The sequence below is a fragment of the Mytilus californianus genome, unplaced genomic scaffold (assembly GCF_021869535.1).
Source record: "Mytilus californianus isolate M0D057914Y unplaced genomic scaffold, xbMytCali1.0.p SCAF_2, whole genome shotgun sequence".
Classification (NCBI taxonomy): Eukaryota; Metazoa; Mollusca; class Bivalvia; order Mytilida; family Mytilidae; genus Mytilus; species Mytilus californianus.
Window position 1 is genome coordinate 116,074,024 of NW_026262668.1, and position 22,222 is coordinate 116,096,245.

The window sequence follows — 22,222 nt, forward strand, 5'->3', positions numbered from 1 at the left end:
CTCCAGACCTCAATTAAACTGATTGAAAGATTATGTCTTCATCATATGAATATCAGGCACAATCCCTCCTGTTACGGGTTTAGTATTATACCATCATAAAATATATGAGAAGAACATAACCCGTGTCATGCCAACAACTGGTTTTAGAATAAATATGTTTAATAATGTATGCTAGTTTAATTTTGATCCTGGTATCTATGATGAGCTTATTTTGATAACTTAATTTGAAGATTTAAAGATATCAAATGGAGTTTATGTTATATTGCAAACAATGTTATTACTAATATAAAATAAGAAGATTAAGTATGAATGCCAATGAGACAACTATCTACCAGAGACCATGTGACGTAGATGTTAACAACTATATATCACCGTAGGGCCTCATCCATATTCACCAACCATATCGCAAGCTATAAAAAAACGCCCCGACATGTCGAAATGTAAAACAATTGAAACGAGTAGACCAACGGCCTGATTTATATACAAAACAACAAACGAATAACAGTAACAAACGAAAAACAGCAACAAACGAAAAACAATTATGATATACAGCAACAAACGAAAAACAATTATGATAAACAGCAACAAACGACAACATCTCAATTACAGGTTTCTGTATTGGGACAGGCACATACATATGGTGGGGTTAATCATGTTTACGGGCGCCTAACAACATCCTCCTAACCTAGGACAGTGGTGTAACAGGACAACATAAAATCAGTTGAAATGGGCTTAACGTATCAGATCGATACATAGCAAAAATAAAAAATAAATTTATTTTTTAAATTCAGGTGGATGGCTTATTGCTGCCTGTCCTCATTCTGTGGTTTATGCAGCGAAGAGTCTCCTCAGAGGTGAAAGTCCGAGAGATTTCGTCGATTTGATGAGATCTTTCAAACATCGACCGAACATTTTGATATCGGATATAGCCAACAGAGTAGCTGCCAGCGGAAATAAAATCACCCGCATGTTTTATCCATTTGAGGGACGTGTGGCAGAAAACACCAACGAAAACTTAGAAAAGGCTAAAAGTGGGCTGTTTACTTGGGAATTGGGGTGCCTTAATGAGATCGGACCAGAAACAACAGTCAACCAGTCAATAAGCAATGAAAAAAATCCAACATCCGGGTCATCGGAACACTATAGCTTATTTGACTGGTTCCACGAAGATAATACCAAGGATGTTAAGGAAATTCTGAGAAAGGTATCTTTAGTGGAAGGATTAGGGTCATTTACCAACTCCCAAGTTGTTGAACAGTTTTTCAACAGCATGAGAAGAGATCTTTATTTCCTAAACGAGATGTCTCCAGCTGTTCATGTTTTCATCTGTCGCCTCATGTTGCAATTCCACAATGAGAAATCGAACAACTTAATAAAAAAGCAACAGAGTAAGTTATTTCCAACAGAGATGTCTTTAAACCAGTTAGGTCAGTTATGTCAGCAGTTTGGAGACGACATCAATGGTATACAAACATCAATTGTTGAGAATTTGGAAATACGAGAAGATCATGGATCAGGAAACGTTGGTCAGCCATCAGATGTCACCACACAGAATACTTGCCCTACAGCTACTAGTATGACTGATAGATCACCTTGCGCAGTTCCTTTACATTTTCAGGAGCTATCGCAAATACAGAGCGCACTAAACTCGTCAGCCAGGGAGAATTATTCGATCTATTCCTCTTTAATGCTGTCTACTTTTGAGGAAAAAATAAGAGAGCTCACAAACACCTGGGACAACCTTTCTGACGAAGAAAGACAGGCTATATCACTGAACATGGACTATGTATCAAATGTTCTCTTTAAATGTCCATCGGAGAGAAGACTGTCAGAAGTGTCAAGCATTTTTGTTGCAGGATCGTATATACAGTGGCAGGGACCTACAAATTACTGTGGTTTGTGTGCAGTAAATAACATCATTGGTTCAAGCCCTGACGGAATATTTCCTGTATTAATAGCGGACATGGATTACATCGCAGATGAACTGTGGCTGAATATGGCTGGAGATCCCATAGTTCCGCTAACGTTTCCGATACCTGCACTTCGTGACAGAGAGGGATTTTATAGTGGAGAAGTCATCATCCAAACTCTCGAGAGGCGGTCATATTCGACGACAAGACTGCAACATGATGTCCTTTCTTCCACAGAAGATAATGAAATCATAAACAATCTGATGTCCTTCGAAGAAATAAAGGGATTGATAATTAGAAAGTTTAACGAAGCACATTGGATTTCAATTCCAATAATCAACGATCAATTTATCTTCATAGATCCGAAAGTGAAAGCACAACGTACACTTCCATCAAGCGATGTATGTCAATTAATAAGGAGCCATTGTTTTCACCCTGGAGCAGTTTACATTGTGCAGGTAAAATATGACCAAAAAAGTCCCGCTTATCAGATACTAGTATAGAGTATTTAGCTACTACTGATTTCATAGTCAACTAAAAAATTACCCACATATGCAAAGTCCAATCTGATTGAAACCCAGATCCTTCGTCCACGCTTCGTTTACAAGCCAATCGTGGACATAGGATATGTACTTTTATTAGATTGTGCAAAGTCTATCCATGCATATAATACTCGCCAAAACGTGTAAAATATTTAAGGAAAATGTCACAATAAGTTAAGAGACAAGCAGGCAAGCCAAAATCCAACACAATAGTGTTACTTGTTATGAAGGAGAAGAAGAAGAAAACAAATGAAAGTGTGTTCAAATACATCCGACCCTCGTTCATATCTTTTGATCCAGAATACATATATAATTTACATCACAAGTAGAAGTTGACTTCCTCGCCATCTGTTCTTAATTGCATTGGAAATAATAATTTAAGTCACCTTTTTACATATTATCATCAGCACCATTAAGGTGTATTAACGAAAAAAATTAAAAGGAACAGCAATACACGGTTTTATATAGAACAAAAGATATATTTGTTAAAGATGGTTATTGGTTTTTGACATTTGATATAAAAAAAAATTGTCCTTATAATCTTCTTTCAAAAGTACGATCATTTACAACGATTCCTAATAAAAATAAGACAAAAACGGATTTAGTTTTTCAAAAGTCTCTTGTTGCGTTTAGGGTATAGAGTAAAGTACACTATGATATGTTGAATTAAATTGTGAAAGACATGGTGAAACCAGAAACAACAAAAGAATTTTTTATAACTGTTGTCGGACACTTTTAAATATTAAATCAAATTTAAAAAATAACGTCAAATGTATACATTTTCTGTTACAATTTAAGACACGTATGTTTTAATTCTTGAAATATTTCACAGAAGGACACTTGTCAAACTGGTACAGATGGCATCGACGAAAAAATTGGTAGTACAGATGTAGAAGAAAATTATGAAGAGGGATCATTCAGAATGAGGTTACAACGGTAATTATTAAACCATTCACATATCATTAAAACCCATTGTGTCAGGGTTCAATTTGTTTTCATATGAAAATGGTTGGTCTATAAATCGTAAGGATGTTTAGAAATGCTATAAATCCATTTAATTTTATCTTGAACATCGTTAACCCGCAAATAATTTTTTTTTTAAATCAGCATTAAAAAGTAGTTATCATTTTTAAATATGTTTGAAGCCCGGTTGTCACTATCAAAGTTAAAATGGTAAAAGTTGTCTTTGACGAGGTAAACTTGGTCCAAGTCATCTGTTGTCACTATCAAAGTTTTTGATCAAAAACTTGGTCTCTAAAAACTTTGACCAGGTAAACTTGGTCCAAGTCATCGGTTGTCACTATCAAAAGTTTTTCATCTTTGGTCAAAGAAAAGACTACACTGTGATTGGATAATTCCCTTAGAAAATAGGATTAGATTCTATTCCATACAAGTCCGTCCAAGTTTTTGATCAAAGTTTTCTTTGACGGTTGTCACTATAAAACAATCCATCACTGTGACCAAGAAAACTTGTACAAGAAAACTTTGATAGTGACAACGGGCCTTTAGAACATTTTCTCTATGCTTTCAACACTTTACAAAAATTAATAATGATCACGGATCCGATAATTATGTCATTTTTAGTACTTAATATCTTAAAAGAAATCGAATTTCAGCATGGCGATTCTAAAGATGGATAAGGAGTTATGTTTTAAAAAATTTACGATTATTACCCCCTTTGAATTGTTTAAACCACGGTGAACAATCCCAAAGTTAATGAAACCAAGTTGAATTTAAAAATAGAAATAATATATATCGAAAGAATTTTGCAACAACCTTTCCAATATGTCTATAAGTTGATGTCAAATTGTCAATGATAGCTTAAGACATTTCTGTTGAAGACATGATAAAATATGGCAAATTGTACATGTTTTAGCGAAATTTTACATCGAAGGTTTGAGTGTTTAATAGTCTTTTGCTGAATTTCCGGTGAGGAATATTTCTCGTGAATTTTCAGGACGAGCATTATAAATACGTTGTAAACCAATATAAAAAAGAGCATAATGAGTTTGAGGTCCTATTGTTTTGCAATAAAAAATCTTCCGAGCAATAATATTTGGTATTCTTTTTGTCAAATCCATTCGCATTATTCCATCTTAAATAGTAAGTTCCATAGCTCCCTCTTAGTTTATCATGTTTGAAAGAATGCTTTTTCTCGTTAAAAAAAAGTCCAAAGACTTTTGGAACTGGCCACAGGAAAAACTTTATGAATATGTATATGACGCGAAACATTTACAGTATAATTTATAGTTTGTAAAGTTAAGGGGCGTGGAAATTCTTGTCGCGTGCGCGACTCGAATATTTCCTCGCCCATGTCTTGTTAATCAGTTACAAATCCTAAATCAAACTGTTTAAATTAATATACTAGTAACTTGGAATTTCTATTGTATTTTGAAAGAGAAAATAGCAGAAGTTAGTACAGTTTGAAAATTCTAAGAATTTCTTTTAATAAATAATGTTTAAATGATTTGATGTACTAAGTTATTTTTAAAAGTTAAAAGTGTTAAAAATATTAAAACCATCAAATAATTGTCCAATTCAATTAGGAATACAACTTTTCCATGTAATGATTCCAGATTGTATGCAATTTGATATGTTACGCCATTTGTTAGATGACTTATTCCGTTTATTCGATTACTGACGATCGCAGTCGTTGGCAAATCAAACACAGTACTGCTATTCCTTAAGTGTTTTAGATAGTCTTTCATTCGGTTCTGCTAGTCTTAATTGTTGAACATGATATACACTTGGGGCATGATTTTATAAACACAAATTATAAGATTAAAGCTGACATGTATTTTATTGGTATCTTTCATGTTAGGACAATACAACGGAAGACATAGAAGAACAAACCAGTGATGGAAATGACAATGGAACAAAAGATCTGACTAACAGTGAAAATACAATGGTAATCATTACTTAATATACTTGAATTTAAAAAGATATATGTTGGATAGTTGTATCATCATACCACATCTCCTTATTTTTATATCCCGGTCTCTCGTCTTATTAGACATATTTACCATGTTTACGATGATATAAATCACACAATCCTTTTACGTACATTTTATATAATTACCAGTTTAGTCCATTTTTTTTATAAATAAAAATCTATCACTAAACATACGTTTGGAATAGCGTGGTTGCTTTTCCCTAACTTTCCTTCCTCAAAATTATAACCCAACAATCTCAGTGGTCTCGTGGTTGCGTGCTCGCCTCTGGCTCAATGTTGTGGGTTAAATTTCCGACATTTCCTGCTTTCCTGCTATGCACGCGGCATTTAGGAGTAAAGTTGGCTCGGATTCAGAATAATGTGTGCAGCAACTGTGACATGTATTCCTGCGGATAATCATTGTTATCTTGTGAAGAAGCAAGCCTTCAAGTAAAATACGGCTATACAACAAGGCATAGTCTATATTTATTTGTAAGTTGCATGATGTATTTGTCACTTGACGTTAACTACCAATCAATTATCAGTTATATATTATGATTCCTTCTGGAGTCGTGAAATTCGTTACGAAAGAAGTTTTAATCACGGAAAAAATATTTAGAGTGAGAAAACTTACTTTTACTGGAATGATAAACACAGATTGCGAACAGTTATCTTCACTTAGAATTAAGCACAGTCTACATATAGCATCTGAACTATAAGAGTTTATAATTAACAAACTGTCCTTATTTCAGGTGAAACGTAATTACGAATTAAGGAAGAAACCACCAAAGGTAAATGATTATATACTTAGCACACATAATATACGGGCGACCTACATTTGCGCGAATTTGAATTTTGACTGGTATTACGTTTGCGCGAATTTACCTGCAATTTACATGAGTTTTATCTGTGTTTAATACTGAAAATAACCTGAATTTTACAACAGCTTTTTTAATGATTAATCATATTGATAAATACATATTATTTTATTCGTTTATGTATTAGATACACCTATGAGGGCGTTAGCCCGATTGGGTGTATCTAATTTACACCAAGATATTATTATCAATGCAGAATGATAGTTTTCAATAATTTAGGAGGGGGGTCTTTCAGCGATTTGACCATATGTTATTGAAAAGCATGACAAATGTAGGATATCCAATTTCATTTAACGACATCTTGGTGTAAATTAACATGTAAAAGCAAAGTCTTGAATAAAACACAGTGTGTATGTTCTCGACAAGAACAATCTATAAGTCAGTCTTCGGAGCGATTTAGGATAACATGAATGTGAAATTTCTCCAGAATGAAATTAAAAAAAAATTGTTCAATGGTGAACTGAATGTTGACTTATGTCCTTGTCTGTGCGTATCGTTTCAAATGAGCAGTGGTATCGCTTCCGCTTATTTAAAAGTCAACTAAACTTTCGCTATAACCAGTACTATTTATTCTCTTTCTAATTGAAGTTCGTTAGTTTCATGATTGTGCTTGTTTGTTGGCCTAACAAAACTTTACATTCGCGATAAGATTTTATTCTACATTTGCATATTTTCTATGGTGCATCTCCTTGAAATTTCTTCATTTTCTACTCTATATCTTCACGAAAAGTATATTCATCGAATATTAAGTATTTTCCCCCCTTTGTTTGTCTCAGAGATGGTATTCCTATCTTCAATTCGATTTTCAAATTATCATCTCAGTTATTTTTTTAAAATTTTAATCTATTTTGTTTTATTTCAGAATTCATCATATTTGTCTTAAAGCTTTTCAATAATTTTTTTAAAGAAACTTTAATTAATCCAGGCAAAAGTAGTAGGAGTTTCCAACAGGTAAATTTCACGCAAACGTGGATATTTTTTCGCGCAAACGTAACGCGCCGTAATATACAAAACAATGATACGCCATAGAAAAATATGGTACGAGTTCATTTCAATTGAAGGCAGACACAATGCAACAAACTATAAAAAAAAACTATGTCGAAACTAATATTATCTAATATAGTTATGTATACAATAGACGGAATCTCATTTCCAATTTATGCTTCACAGAAAAGAAGGAAGAGTTTTTGGTATGAATACGACCAGAAGAAGATTGCCAAGAGATTGCCATGTTATGTAAGTGTCAATCATTGATATATCTCTAATTACTCACAGAACACTTACCAAAAAGTTGGTAATTGTTCAAAAAGTATATATTTTACCTGCTGGCAGAATTTCTATAAATTTTCAAAAAAGATAAATTTCAACATTACTCTTTGAAAATTAGAAAAGAAATTGACAGCGACAACTCTTCAACTACAGTACTGTTATTCCTTAATTTGACAAATATCGATATCATCACGGATGGCTGATACAGCACGATTGCCATTGATTGTATTACACATACAATTTACTTGTCTTAACTACTAAGTATAAAATAAACAGTTGTATTATCTGCTGCCAGCTGTGTATTTCTTGTAATGATAATTTATAGCTTGAAACAAGACTTGTTCGGTTTGTATTTTTGCATAGAAACTCTGTACGATTTTTTTCTGAGCACTCCAAAAGATCGCCTTCCTGTAACATTTATAAAAATGCTGTATAGATCTTTTATGAAGTACAACTATAGGTATTAGAGTGTAGGACGGCATAACTTCATCTCAGTGGATTAAACACTTCAGCTTGCTTTCGACAATTGCGAGTATTCTTTGATATAGTTTACATCAGCATTGATTTGTTAGTAGTTATGAATTTTTTTATTGTTATTAATTTTCATGAATTATAAGAGTAAACCGCAAAGAGCTTTATGTATGCACAAAAAAATGTAAAAACGTTAATACTTTGAATTGTTATATAATTAGTCTGTGGAAGACAATCTTAGAAATACAGATGAGGATGACGATCCACAAAATGATGAAGAGGACAGTATAAAAGGTAACATACTAGTATTCAAAAATATATTGTACAAAAATATTGTCTTCACATGAAAGTTCTATAAGTAAAATAAAAAAGACTTTACAGTAGGTTGCAAAACGATTGAAGTCCATCTACCAGAAACTAGGAATTTCTATCGTACGAACAAAGGGAGATGTGGGGTATATTTCAATGAAGAGACAAAGCTAAAAGTCAATCCGATTGTTGGTTAATTTTTGGGTAGGTACAGTATTTAAGTAAGTAAGAATTTCAATATAAGGAGTATCAATCAATGTATATTCACTGTAATAAGGCAAAGCAGGCATGTTGTTTTCTTGCAAAGTAAACAAGAATTCTGCTTACTGGTGTCACGGGAACAGGGAGGGGCTCTCAAACTATTTTTTTTTAAATACAGACGTGAAGCTTTGGTTTACCCTCGCTCCTTCAAATATTAAAAAACTTTATGAATTCCCACCCATATATCTATTTCACGGAATAAAATCATTACACTTTCAAATCTAGAATTATCTACTTTGAAGAGAATTTCGCATTTAAAAGCAAATCTTTAAAAGTGCATATATTTCTCAGTTGTCATATGTACAATCTGTGATATCTTAATTATACCCCACGCAACGAGTTGCGGAGGGTATAATGTTTTTGACCCGTCCGTCTGTCCGTCCGTCTGTCTGTCTGTCCGTCAGTCCGTCAGTCCTATTTCTTGTCATCGCAACTCCTCTCAAACCACAAAACAGAATTTCACGAAACCTTTTTAGATAATAAGGACATACTATGTAGTTATGCATATTGACAGGAAATTACGATTCATTTTTTTTTCTAGGAGTTACGCCCCTTTGAACTTATTTGCCCAATATACTACTGCAACCTTTTGTCATCGCAACTCCTCTCAAACCACACAACAGAATTTCATGAACCTTTACAGATAATAAGGACATACTACGTAGATGTGCATATCGACAGGAAATTACGATTCAATTTTTTTTCTAGGAGTTACGCCCCTTTGAACTTATTTGCACAATATACTACTGCAACCTTTTGTCATCGCAACTCCTCTCAAACCACACAACAGAATTTCATGAAACCTTTTCAGATAATAAAGACATACTACGTAGATGTGCATATCGACAGGAAATTACGATTCAATTTTTTTCCAGGAGTTATGCCCCTTTTAACTTATTTGCCCAATATACTACTGCAACCTTTTGTCATCGCAACTCCTCTCAAACCACACAACAGAATTTCATGAAACTGTGTAGATAATAAGGACATACTATGTAGATGTGCATATTTACAGGAAATTATGATTCAATTTTTTTTTCTGATACAATTTTTTTTTCTTACACTTATTTTATTTCTCCAATGACAATGTGGGGACGTGGGGTATGTGAGCGCGCTCACTAAGGTTCTTTCATTACATTTAAATGTGCCAATAAAAGTTTCTGCAGATAATAAAAGTAAACCACATGAATCTGTCACACGTATTGATTAGAACGAAGAGCATGCTCAATTTGCAGACTTTTAAATGAGGAAATACTCACGATCAACTAACATATCAGTTACTATCCATAGATATAAAACCTCGGTGAAATAAAAAAATGTCCGCCCATTGATATAATTGACATAAAAAGTGACCCAACCCAGTAGCACATTTGTTTATACATTCATATAAACAGTTGGCCACTGCAAACAACAATAAATCATTAAGACAGAGATGCTCCCTCCCCTCCCACGGCCGACTTCTGGCTGATGCATAGTTTTCTTAAATAAAACTTTTAATGTAAGGTTTGGAAAATATTTAAAACGTTGTCTTCAATGATCTAGTTTGATTCAGAGTTTATTTCTTCGTATACATTATGTAACGCGTTCAAAAGTGCTTACAAAATGCATTTGCGATTGAACGAAGTTTATTCCTTTAGGTCAATCATATTTTTGTACTTGTTATCCGGACTTTTATGTACTCAAATTGGAGAGAGCGAGCGAAATTTGTATTTAATTTCACGGGATGTCCCTTAATAGCTACTGTTTTAACTTTTGAATGTTTTTTAATATGCAAGAATTAATTGGAAAAAAAACCAAGCAACTCTTAAGGCGCCCTGACATATATATATGATACCCCAATTGCCTATATTACATTCTCCTTAATTAAGGAAATATATAGCTCGAATCAATGTATAGTTAGATTTTGTTTTGTTTCAGATTTGTCAGTGAGTTCTGAAATGAAAATCGACGTTAAACAGGTAAGTGAATTCAAACAGAACGGTTATCAACATATTTTAAAACAATTGGTGCAGTAATATGCGGTGCTTTGCTTTTGCGCCAATTGGCATTTCAGTTGTGCCAAAAAAAATCTTTCATTTGAGCCACAAACCATATTTCATTTGAGCCAAAATAAAACATTTCATTTGCGCCAATAATACAGGTAAATAACATAATATTAGATATGTTGAACAAAGAATTTTAATAAAAACCACAGTGACAGCTATATACACTGAAGCAAAGTTATAAGTCTGCTCGGACACAAAACTTGTAATACGGATTTATTCATGGAGAGAAATTTCGCCTCTTAGGCGCATACTATTTTTCTGCAAAATATAGTCCATTTGGATTTCTCCCATCGTGTAACTGCATCTCATTGTTATGAACGTTGTTGCTTGAATATTCTTTACTACGTCCACATAAATGAAAACGTTTTGACGTTTTGAATAAAACTGCTAGTTAAAATGTGCATGGAGCGATTCTGGTCCATTGTTGGTTCTATTGAAATCCTCAGTTGGTGCAGACACGTGACATGTGACATGTGAACACTATACAATTTTAAACCTAAGTCACACTTAGTTTTGTATTATATGAGTATAAATTCACTTTATTACCCAGGGGAAATGCTTTACAAAATTTCCTTTTCAGGATACAATGAATATTTAAATTTTTCCGTTATATATATGTTACCTGTAAAATGGCAAAAATGTAGTTTTAATTTTTGGCGCAAATGAAACATTGAATTTTGTAAAAAAAATGGCGCAAATGCAATGCGCCCGTAATATGTTATTATTTTTAGTAAGTAGAAAATGTTTGTAGTGCAAGTAACCTTATGAAAAGCAAATTAAGCCTTAATAACTTTACCAAAGTTTAACGACATTCTTTTCACTAAGTTCTTTTTTTCTTCTCTCAATTGAACTCCGCACCAGGTCTCATAACAATAGTGTATGTGTAAACTATTGTATGTCTTGTTTTGTACTATTGTGTCTGCACGTACTCAATTTTATATGCATGTCTTTAATTTATTATAATTACATAACATGTATGTTTCATTAGAATCCGTAATTTTGATTGGCTGATAACAATCGCGAGGCACTCCAATATCATATTTTATTTCCGTATAAAATACAACAGCTATGACTGCACGTGCTATCCGTGACAATGTTAAACTAATCCATCGGAAAACAAACGAAAAGCTTGATATAACTCTTAATTTCATGGGTGTAGCATAAAAATGTAATTATAAGAATTAAATGCTTCTTTTTGTATTAGATACACATATGAGGGCGTTAGCAACTTTTAAAAAAAAATTAATTTAAATATAGAACATGAATCAGATTTAATAGAATTTTTTTATTGGAGACTCAGCAACATGTCATAAGTGAACAAATCTTGTATTTAAAAAAATCACAAATAAAATGGGTTTATTTTTCACTTTTATTACTTTTTTAATTTTGTTTGTTTGTTTGTTTTTTTTTAATTTCATATTTAGAACAACAAATTTTGCAAGTATTTTACCATACAGAAGTGTATTTTTGTCTATTATTTTCAAATTTCATATTTACTTCAACATAATTTTGGAAATATTTAACTGTTGTTTCTAATTTTAAAGGAGTAATTTTAACGCTTTAAAATACTGACTGTATTTTACCTGTAATTAATTATTAATTGTTATAACAACACCCATTGTATTTTGTATGTAGGCATAGGATGAATATATATTTTTCAAATGTTGGCATAGGTTGATGACACCAAGCGTTCATCGTGCGCACATTTTTAATATGAAGCGCTTCCTACAAAATGTGCTTCGGTCAACGCTTTTACACCCCAATGAAATTATGAAAAGAAGCATTCAATTCTTAAATGTATGTCGTTTCAAAATCTCGCTCAGAGCTTATGTTGTATTGTTATTTAACTTGCCGACTTAAAATAAAACTTATTTGATTTCATAATATGTAAGTAAGATGCACATATATATTATTAGTTACACCTAGGACATAATATATTGGTTAGTATAATAGTCCAAGGCTGACCTAATACGATATATACTGGGTCAGTAAATTCAATATGGGGCGAGAGCGAGCGAATATATATCGTATTTAAAATTCACTAGCATACTTTGTAACGAATTTATCTTACCGACTATCTTAATGTGGTGAATTCAGAGGAAGTTGTAAAAGAATTATAGATATTTTTCATTTTTTGTTATAGTGATCATTATGAATCACTAAAGCAATATTTGGTGTAAGGTGGAATATAACAGGACCAAGTCTTCAATATTAAGAACCTACTTGCATTGACGTGTACAAAAACAAATGCCAACAATAACAATGTAATATCAAAGAACTTCTACATTATAGTAAATGTACACGGTTTCCACGTGTTCGCTTTTAACCAATGATATTCCTAGTAGTGTAGGTAAGATAAATATATTTGTGCATAAAATATGTTAATTGACCGACCGTGCGAGGCCCTCGTGGGTAGTCAAGGTCGTTAAACACCCTGGTAGATATTAAGGGAGAAAGGAAGAGTAGGGTTTACTTTAAAATATCTCTGGAAAATTATTTTGTAATATTGTAATAGTATTATGAATTTATGAACATCTCAAAATGTTTATAAATATGTATACACCCTTCATGAAATATTATATTTGTGCAATTTCCACCATACAATTCGGGTCCGGCTCAATTTAAGTTGGTCCAAAGGACATATATGAGACATACGGCGTTGTTGCTTATTTCGTTGCCTGAAAGATTACGCAGTTATATGAAAGCATACAAAAACAAGTATTAACACAATTTCCTAATTATCTTTTCTACAGCTAAATAAAGACAGTCCAGATAAGCAGGAAGTTGGAGACAGTGAAGATGAAGATGAAGATATAGATGAAGGTAATCTTTGTCTTGTGCTCCATTTTCTTGATTCACATAAAGATTTAAGTAAAGATCATTCCCTAAATATATATATCTATAAGATTATAAAATGCAAGAGAACTCAGGATTATTTCCAATAAGAATAGAACGAAAATTTATTTTATGTGGATAAAACTCATTGTAGTTTGTCAAAATTTTGCAATCATGTTCTATTACTATATGGTATGGAATTATTTCTAGATATTAAGTCCTAGATATATGTCAAGATTTCTCAATTGTTTTTGTAATTTTTTGTTAATTTCAATCCCTTTAATGGCATATTATGTACAAAGAAAACAAGTACACTTGTCATTATATTCATTCAAAGCAGGTCCAAAATTACAATTCTTTTTTTTTATCTTCAGATTTCTCAATGGAATTTGCAGATTTTGAAGTAAGTAAATGCAAACATTAGTATAAGTTATATTAAAGTTATCATACTATTGCTAAGGGTTGAGCTTTGAAAATGTGAACAACAGTTAAGCCGATCGATATAAAAATAGTCTCCTTACATTATTATACCCCTACTGTCTATTGTTACCGAGCTTTCTTAAACGGGTGATATAGTGTGATGGAGGGGTCTGTCCGAATGTCCGTCTGTTTTTTCTGTCCCACTTTTGTATGCGCAACTGCTCCTGGACCGATTGACAGATTTATGTAAGATTTACACCGAGTCTTACTCAAATTATGTACTTTTGCACTTCCTATATTTTTAATTTATTCATCTGAGTGAGTATTGGGGATTACTTTATGACGCATTGACATGGACTTTGTCATATCTGCACACTATAGTACATATTTGTATCGACTTCTCTTCCTTGAATCCCTAATCATGATTTAATAACACTTTCTCAAAATCTGAACCATATAAATGCCATTGTGCACATCCAATTTTGTATTTTGGTCCGAATTATTTTTGTGGTTTCCCTAAGCAAATTGGTACATCTTTAAGGACGGCTCTATTATCAAAATGCAGGGAAAAAATCCAGTACAATTCTATGCCAATCGCCGTTAGAACTTATTACAAGGTTTGAGAGTGACAGTTCCTGAGACCATGGCAAAGATCCCGGTAAATGATAGAAACCTTTTTAGGTCTACTTTAAAATCTTTAACATATTAAAGTTTCAATTTATACATGTTTTACTTTTTTTTCAGAAAATGCGGATGCTGACTTATGTCAATGAAATCATGCACTGTGAGAACAGTAATTGGTGAGTCAACATTTAATTAAATGCATGACATTTAAGTACTAACAGTACATTATGGTTGGTGATATCAGATATACAAGCTATGCTTTCCGGTTTATATCCACTGACAATGCACGTCTGATGTTTAATTTTAAAAAAAGTTTGTTGAAAACTTTGATATCCTTCTAATGTCACGGTGCATAAAGCCACTAAAGCTTGCAGACAGCATAGGTATCACTGACATATATTCCTGAGTGCGTTAGCCTCGTGATGGTATGTATAAGATGTAAGCTTCTCATATCTGAGGGGGGTTAGCCCCTCAGATATGAGACGACTACATCTGATTTACATAGAAGTAATAAATAACAATTTTATCTTTTCTATTGTTCTAAAAAGAGCAATTCGTTTTGATAAACCAGGAAAAGTGTCAATATCTCAAATTTTCCAGATGCAGTAACACTTTCAGAAGATGTTTTGTAGTTATGGATTTGGAATGAAATCTTAATTGCTTCTATTTTTCTGTCATCAAATTAATACCTTATCACTGCTTTTGTATGGCAATATGAATCGCTTTTCTATCTTTTCTTTTTTTGGTTTAATTGTCAAAATCTGCACTTTTTGCTGATAAATGATAACACTTCTATGTAAAAATAATTTACACTATGACGTTATGGTATATGCTTAATGATAGCTTTCAATAATTTAGATTTTAGAATTTACCTACAAAAACCAATTTTGTATAATACATTGTTTCAAGGAGAAACAATTTTATGATGAAAAAATATAAACCTCGATAATTTCAAAAGAAAAAATCAATCAATATAATATTAATATTGCAGTTGATATGATTCAAAAATTTTCAGTAATTGCTTTGTAGTGATGAGGCTGATCATGAGCGCCACCATCAGTTTATTGGCAGCCCTGAAATGATAGTCAATAGAGAGAGGAGAAGATTAGCCTTTGGCTGCGGAGTAATTTCTCAAAAGGTATGCATCCTGGTTTAAACCAACCAGCGTTGGCTTTTCAACTTGTTAAAACCTATGAGTGTTGAAAAATGCTGCATGCAATGACCAAATGACCAATGATCAAAGAACAAAAAAAGACCATGATGAAAATAAGAAAGGTCTTAGCTGTAAATGTTTATAGGTAAAAGGACAACCACCGCATACTGTTTACACATGCAAGGGTGACATGAGTAACTTTCTGTTTGACTGTTTTATACACAATGATAGAAACGCGAACATTCATTGAATGCATTATCCAGTCTTCAGACAGTGCAAAAACATTTCACTTTTTTTCAGTTTTCCTTTTCGACCCTTTATAATTGCCCACAGAAACTACCCAATTGATGAACTGTTAAATATGTTATCCTCTTAAATGTGGCTAAAATATTTGTCACTCGACGTAAGAAAGCAACTGCAAGTTACTTCTTGCACATAACAGGGAGATGAAAATCTGTATGATTTATTTGGCATCCATCAGATCTTAAGGTAAACCGGGTTTTCGCTGTAAAAAGTGTAATATGAAAAACACATTCAAAATTTATGGCGTTTATTTTCTTCATAATACTTCATTACTCGGGAAAGTTAAAGACCAACACTTGGAGCTGTACAAAATTGACCTAAATTCATCTAAGGGCAGCACTTCAAAATTAATGCTTCAACTTAGTTTTAAACCAAATGACCAAATTGTTAAACTTCTAAATTATAAAAAAAAAATGAATATATAATAAAAAAAATTGGCGTTATTAGTGAATGTTACTCACTTTTACTGGTGATTCACCAGGTTCAGATAAAATATTTCGGTACTGTACCTAGTCTTTTAAAGGGGCATTAGCTACGATTTAGAAAAAAAATTAAAATACGATTCTTTTTGTTTCAAGTATTAATAAAAGCGGAATTTTGAAATAATATTTCATTATAAGCAGTCAGTTGGCCCGAATTTGTCAAAATAAGCTCAAAACATCGCTGATGTATTATTGATAATTCAATAATTCAACCTCATGTGAATCCGTATTCATGTGACCTTCAACTTTACCCCTTTGCTGGAGATGGGTTCCGCATGTACTAGGCGTGTTCAGCTATTAAAAAGAAAAGAATGTCAACATTGAACGTGAAACAAGGGTGAACCATTTCGTTGACTGATTCTAGCCACACAAAATTATGATTAACATATTTTTTAACCTCTAACATGAAATCAAACAGACCTAGAAAAAATCAAATTGCACGTGCTCGCTATCTATTTATATTTATGTTTATATCGGGTAATATAACCGTCGGCAGTCTTCGGAGGTCATCTCGATGGTTAATTAGATGGAGTCTAGACTAAAATCGTACGAAATCCTGATGAATATTATCGAGTCCACGCATTGTTAATTGTTAATTTTAGACTTTTTGTAATTTGGATATACGTTTTAGTATGTTATAAATCAAATATGAGAATTTGAGTCAAATCGGTGAACATGAATTTGACAGCTCCTTTAAAGCCTGGGTTATACATTGATCGTGTTCACCAGAACAATCTACAATATATATATATTTTTTTTTAAAGATTATTAGTGCTCTGCTCAAATATCTGACAGACAATTTGGTGTACAATCATCACGAGCCCTTCAGATTCGGCGGCAGAAGGATAAGGAAGCTGACACATATTGAACTTCAAAATATTTTCCTGGAATATAAGTTGTAAGTTTAACTAGTGCATGGCTGAAACGTCGAGTTATACCAGAAAATTATATTATTATGTCAATTAAAGGCCATGTTTTTATAGATAGTTAGGTTCTTACGAATATTTTTAAGCATTATATAATAAAGAGGTACTCATATATAAATTGTCTCGTTCGTCTTGATCTTTAGCTAAAGTTATCGCTTTTCGTTGATCGTTAGACAATTTACACTGACAATTTGAACCAAACTAATGGCGGGAATAATGAATAAAAGGTCGTTCTGAAGTTTTCCTCTGTTAGTTATTATGACATAAAACACATAACCATCAGAGGCAATTTTTAATTCTAATGGGTTAATGTGGGAGCTAATACAGCAACATTCGCATTGGTGGCACATAGTTCCATTTGAAGCCATTTGAAATCACTCTATTTCTTGTATGAAATAATTTGGCCAATTTTTGGTCATTATTTTTCATCAAAATAGTTCAATTTTTATGGAAAGGAACAATTAAACAACCACAGGGTATATATATACGAAAACGTTGGACAAAGCGCCGCGAATGCAGCCTTAGATGGGCGGATATACTGACGGCATGGTATATATATATATACCCAGTCTGCTAAGTAAAGTATGTTAAGTTTTGCAATACAAATGCTGTTTTCTGTTATTATTTATAAATGGTAAGTCGCAGAAGGTTATAGTTTTTTTTTCACATTTGCAAAAATGTATAAAAACGTCAATGTCTTAAACTGACTTTACAAACAAAAAGATAGGAATTACAGTGTATAACCATTACATACTAAAGTTTAAATTCTTGTTATTTCACTTTCAGTTTTGCTGACCACTATGTGACCTTTGTTTTACATAAGGAGGCAATCATATACTTCCACCAGAGGAAGACAGGGTGTCCATATGAGTTAGCAAACCAAAAATGTATGGATGCAGAAGTGGATATGTATATTGAATGGAAAAAGAAGCATAGAAAATAACTATGAGCATTCAAATTGAATATATTACATTTTATTTTTGTTTGTTTGTATATAGTAATTATGATGGTCTTATATAACATCAATATTCAACGTTTTATGATGATATTTTTATTTTCTTATTGTTTTAAAAGCTGTAGCTTATTAGTAAAAAAAGAAATTGTAAAACAAGATAACAGCAATATTAATGAAAAGAAAAAACAAGACAACAAATGCAGAGAATTTATATGAAGTAGTGGATATAGAAAGGAAAATCAACAAGAACCTTTAATCGCAAGTTGATTATCGTTTCTGAATTGACTAAAACACGGTTTTAAATTTGGAACATAAATCAATAGAAGTATCTAAAAAGAATTTCAATTTTATTTTTTTATTCTTGAATGTGTGGGAATTAATACGGTTCACATCTATATTTAGGCATATGAAAATTAAAGAAAGTTTAATATTGTAGTTTAATATTTTTTATTATTGCTACTATTGTAGGGTACATGTATCTACGGTCAAAGCTGCTAGATATATACTATTACTAGAGACTCTGTTATATTACCAAGAAAACGCAATTATTGGCTATAATAAAAACAAAAATATTATTTTAAAACAGAAGAATTAATTATGCTTTAGTTAATGGGTGTATATAAGAATATGTATTTTTTCGATATCTTACCAACGCGGTGACGATAGGCAACATAAGTGTATGTTCAGATAGAACGATACATGTTGAATAAACGGGAGATCGAATCTTACACCGGAATATAAGTATTAGATTGTTGCTTACCCCCATACATATTATTTTAATCACAGGAAATAAAATATGTATTTTGTGTCACTTTTAGAGGTAAAAAAAATAAGGTCACGACAGTAGCTGTCATTTTAGACTTTATTGTAAAACAGCAACACCCCATAGTAACGTACTGTATTTGCTGAGGTAAAATGGTTTTGACCCGGTCGTCCGTCACTACGTTGATGTCGCCTTGATAGCACCTTTATTTTTTGTCGCATCCTCTTCAAATCTGGATGAAGGTTTCCAATCATCATAACCATAGATGAGTTAGACACTCAGAAACATTTGAAATGGGCACTATTTTGAGCGGAAAAGGCTTTCAAAGTCAACCAATACTATGTTTTATCGCCACACTACCTCCTCTATTTTTGTAGGATTCTCTTTAAATTTGATTGAAGGTTTCTGGATGATTTTGATAAGAAAAATCCGAAAAGAGAGACAATTTCTCCGATATATCATGCAATATATCATGTGTTTATGTGTGAACAGCGTTGAGAATTTTATCCGTTTTCTCTTTTTTTTTCTTTTTCTTTTTTAGAAAATTTAACATGCAATAATATTTTATTTTGGTATTGCGATACGATTAATAGTACTACTTTATTTCATATGGTTAAATTGTGATTATTATCACAAGTTTGGTTTTCGAAAGGTCCATTTCCAACAGTTAACAGAGAATGTGTGTAAAATGAAATAATTAACACAAAGAACGACAACATTAAAGTAAAAAAAAACCAGCCATAATATATATACTGTATATAAATGAACAATGTTAATTGATTGAGTTAATGTATTGCCAAGTTAATGATTACTTTTATCATATGTTTTGTTTTGTTTTAGTATATTGCAGTATTCATGTATACTCAAACTTGTCAAGAGTATTAAGCACATGACAATGTCATGTGGGTATCCAATTTGATATTTTGATATTGTAATTTGTTGGTTTTTATTAGCCTAAATGAAATGTACTAGAATTTTCTTGAGTATGTGTATTGACAAGTTTATGATTATTTTATCATATGTTTTGTGTTCTTTAGGAATATTTTAGTATTCATATATGCACACATGTTTAACTTAAACTTGGCAAGAGTATTCAGCACATGACACTGTCATGTGGGCATCAAATTTGATATTGTAGTTTGGTTTTTATTAGCCTAAATGAAATATACTAGACTTTTTTTATGAGAATATGTTGTCTATGGGCGTTGTAATTGTAGTGTAGTACAAGTGACATAAACTTCAACGTGTTGAAGGCGGTCACTACAAAGTAGAAGTAGAAGAAATATACTGAACATATTGACACATTGTGTTTGTTGCATACATATTCTATTTTACATATTTTATGAATTATGATGTTTTGATGTCAATCCTGCATTTGGATTTTATATTTAGTTTAATTGCTATGCAATGTTTTTTTTGTAAATTTTGTTGGTCTTTTCGTCGTTTTTTGTTTTTGTCGATGTCTCTTTAACTAACAAATTTTGATTGTCCCTTTGGTATCTTTCGTCTCTTTTTTTAACCGATACAGTATTTGATCTTATTTATATTGACACGAAATGCCAATAAAAGCGCAGTAAAAGTATAAATTTTATTAACACGGTTATGTTAGCAGTCATGGTCGAGTGGTCTCATTCCCGGACTTTAGACTATGATATTTCTTTAAGGAAATGCGCTTTGGAGAAGGTATATATGATAAAGCTTTGGATTCGAAAATCAAAAAAAGTATTATAAATCTATCATATAACATCATTCAGATGTTCATAAGACAGAATTACTCCGTGAGACATCAGTATTTATATTTTGAATGTTGTCTTACATATTTGCATTAGGGCTTCAAACTTCTTACAATTGTCTCAAAATTACAAAACTGCCAAAGTGGCATCACAGTTTTGAGAATTGTCATTAATATTAAGAAAGGAGTAAAGGCTTTATCCAAAAAGATATTTTGCTAAAAGATGTATTTAATAAAGGTGTTAATGTGTAAAAAAATCTCTAATCCTTATCTATTTTGTCCAAAAACTATGTTTAAAGTGGCTACCTTATATCAACATTGTCGATTTTGTCAACTTTATGACATCACAAGCAATCGTTTTGCACTAATGTGTCAGGACTATATAATTACTTGTTCATTTATCAATGAAATCAGCAAAATTATTTATTTTCGGAGAATAAGGGGGCCAAACAATCACCTGCTCTTATCACAACTGTCCTGTTAATTTAATTTATTTTTCAAAATCGCCATACATGTGCTATTCGATTCTGAGAGGTACAAACGTAAGTTATATATATACAGTAAAATTGGTAACGTTAATGTTATAATAAGTTTTATGTTCTCAACTTAGGCTAACTTCACTCGACAGGGGATTCTCGAAAAATTAATGACTCTAAAGTTAGAACAATAAGCATCTGTAAAAGAAAATCTGGAATCAAAATTTTGCAAGCGTTACCAATAATTCAACATAAATTTAATTACATTGTATATTATGATATAAGAAATCTCCAAAGTTAAGTACATGAGCAACTAAAAATAACTTAATACTAAATAATATTTTAAGTGATTTCGCTCACACTTTGAAATCGAATTGGTATTTAAAAAAAACCACGGTAGACTTTTAAGGGTGGTAGGATAGAGAGCCAACAGAAACATTTACATAAAAAAGATTTTGCATATCTGTTGTTCTCATTTTATTGTTTTGTTGCTGGGCAAAAATAAGAGTAAACAAACAGGTCCATATGTTGCCCTCTAGATGTCTTTTGGTTATTTTTAATCGTCGGGTTGCTGTTGCATTAACTCGCATTCCCCACATCTAGATAATGATATCCAAAGTTATATTTGGCAGTTAACAGAATCCATGGTTGACATCTAAACAATAAGCGGATATTATTTGTATAAAAAAAGATGTGTTCACTTAATTTATCCATACTTGCTCTTATTGCATTTGTAGTTTGCATGGTGTAGAAGTGTCACTGTATAAAACATGTATTTCTTTATTTCAATAGATACTTGACAGATAATAAAGGCATATTTATAAATGTGCTAAAAACATGGTTTTCAAATACTTTTATTTTCTATATATTGATACCAATAATAGACACGTGAGGAAAATGATGATGGGTGACTTTATAACGTTCAGCGTTAAATTA

At 32.0% G+C, this 22,222-nt stretch overlaps 1 protein-coding gene across 1 annotated transcript; it reads left to right on the forward strand.

Annotated features, from left to right (window-relative positions):
- The first annotated feature begins 967 nt into the window (after positions 1-967).
- On the forward strand, positions 968-18,750 carry LOC127727773 (uncharacterized). The gene is made up of 14 exons (XM_052234890.1): positions 968-2,368; positions 3,285-3,388; positions 3,598-3,625; positions 5,274-5,360; positions 6,137-6,175; positions 7,433-7,498; positions 8,224-8,296; positions 10,490-10,530; positions 13,371-13,440; positions 13,827-13,855; positions 14,617-14,672; positions 15,526-15,634; positions 17,199-17,332; positions 18,147-18,750. Exons 1-14 carry the CDS (start codon positions 968-970, stop codon positions 18,301-18,303), a joined length of 2,394 nt encoding a protein of 797 aa, XP_052090850.1. The 3' UTR covers positions 18,304-18,750.
- The last annotated feature ends 3,472 nt before the right edge of the window (positions 18,751-22,222 follow it).

What these genes read in the sequence shown, in the direction of transcription:
- LOC127727773 (XM_052234890.1), top strand. Translation starts at nt 968, where the DNA reads ATGTTTTATCCATTTGAGGGACGTGTGGCAGAAAACACCAACGAAAAC. An exon ending in AGATGAAGATATAGATGAAG is followed by an intron (nt 13,441 to 13,826) that starts GTAATCTTTGTC and finishes TTTTATCTTCAG; the next exon opens with ATTTCTCAATGGAATTTGCA. An exon ending in CACTGTGAGAACAGTAATTG is followed by an intron (nt 14,673 to 15,525) that starts GTGAGTCAACAT and finishes ATTGCTTTGTAG; the next exon opens with TGATGAGGCTGATCATGAGC.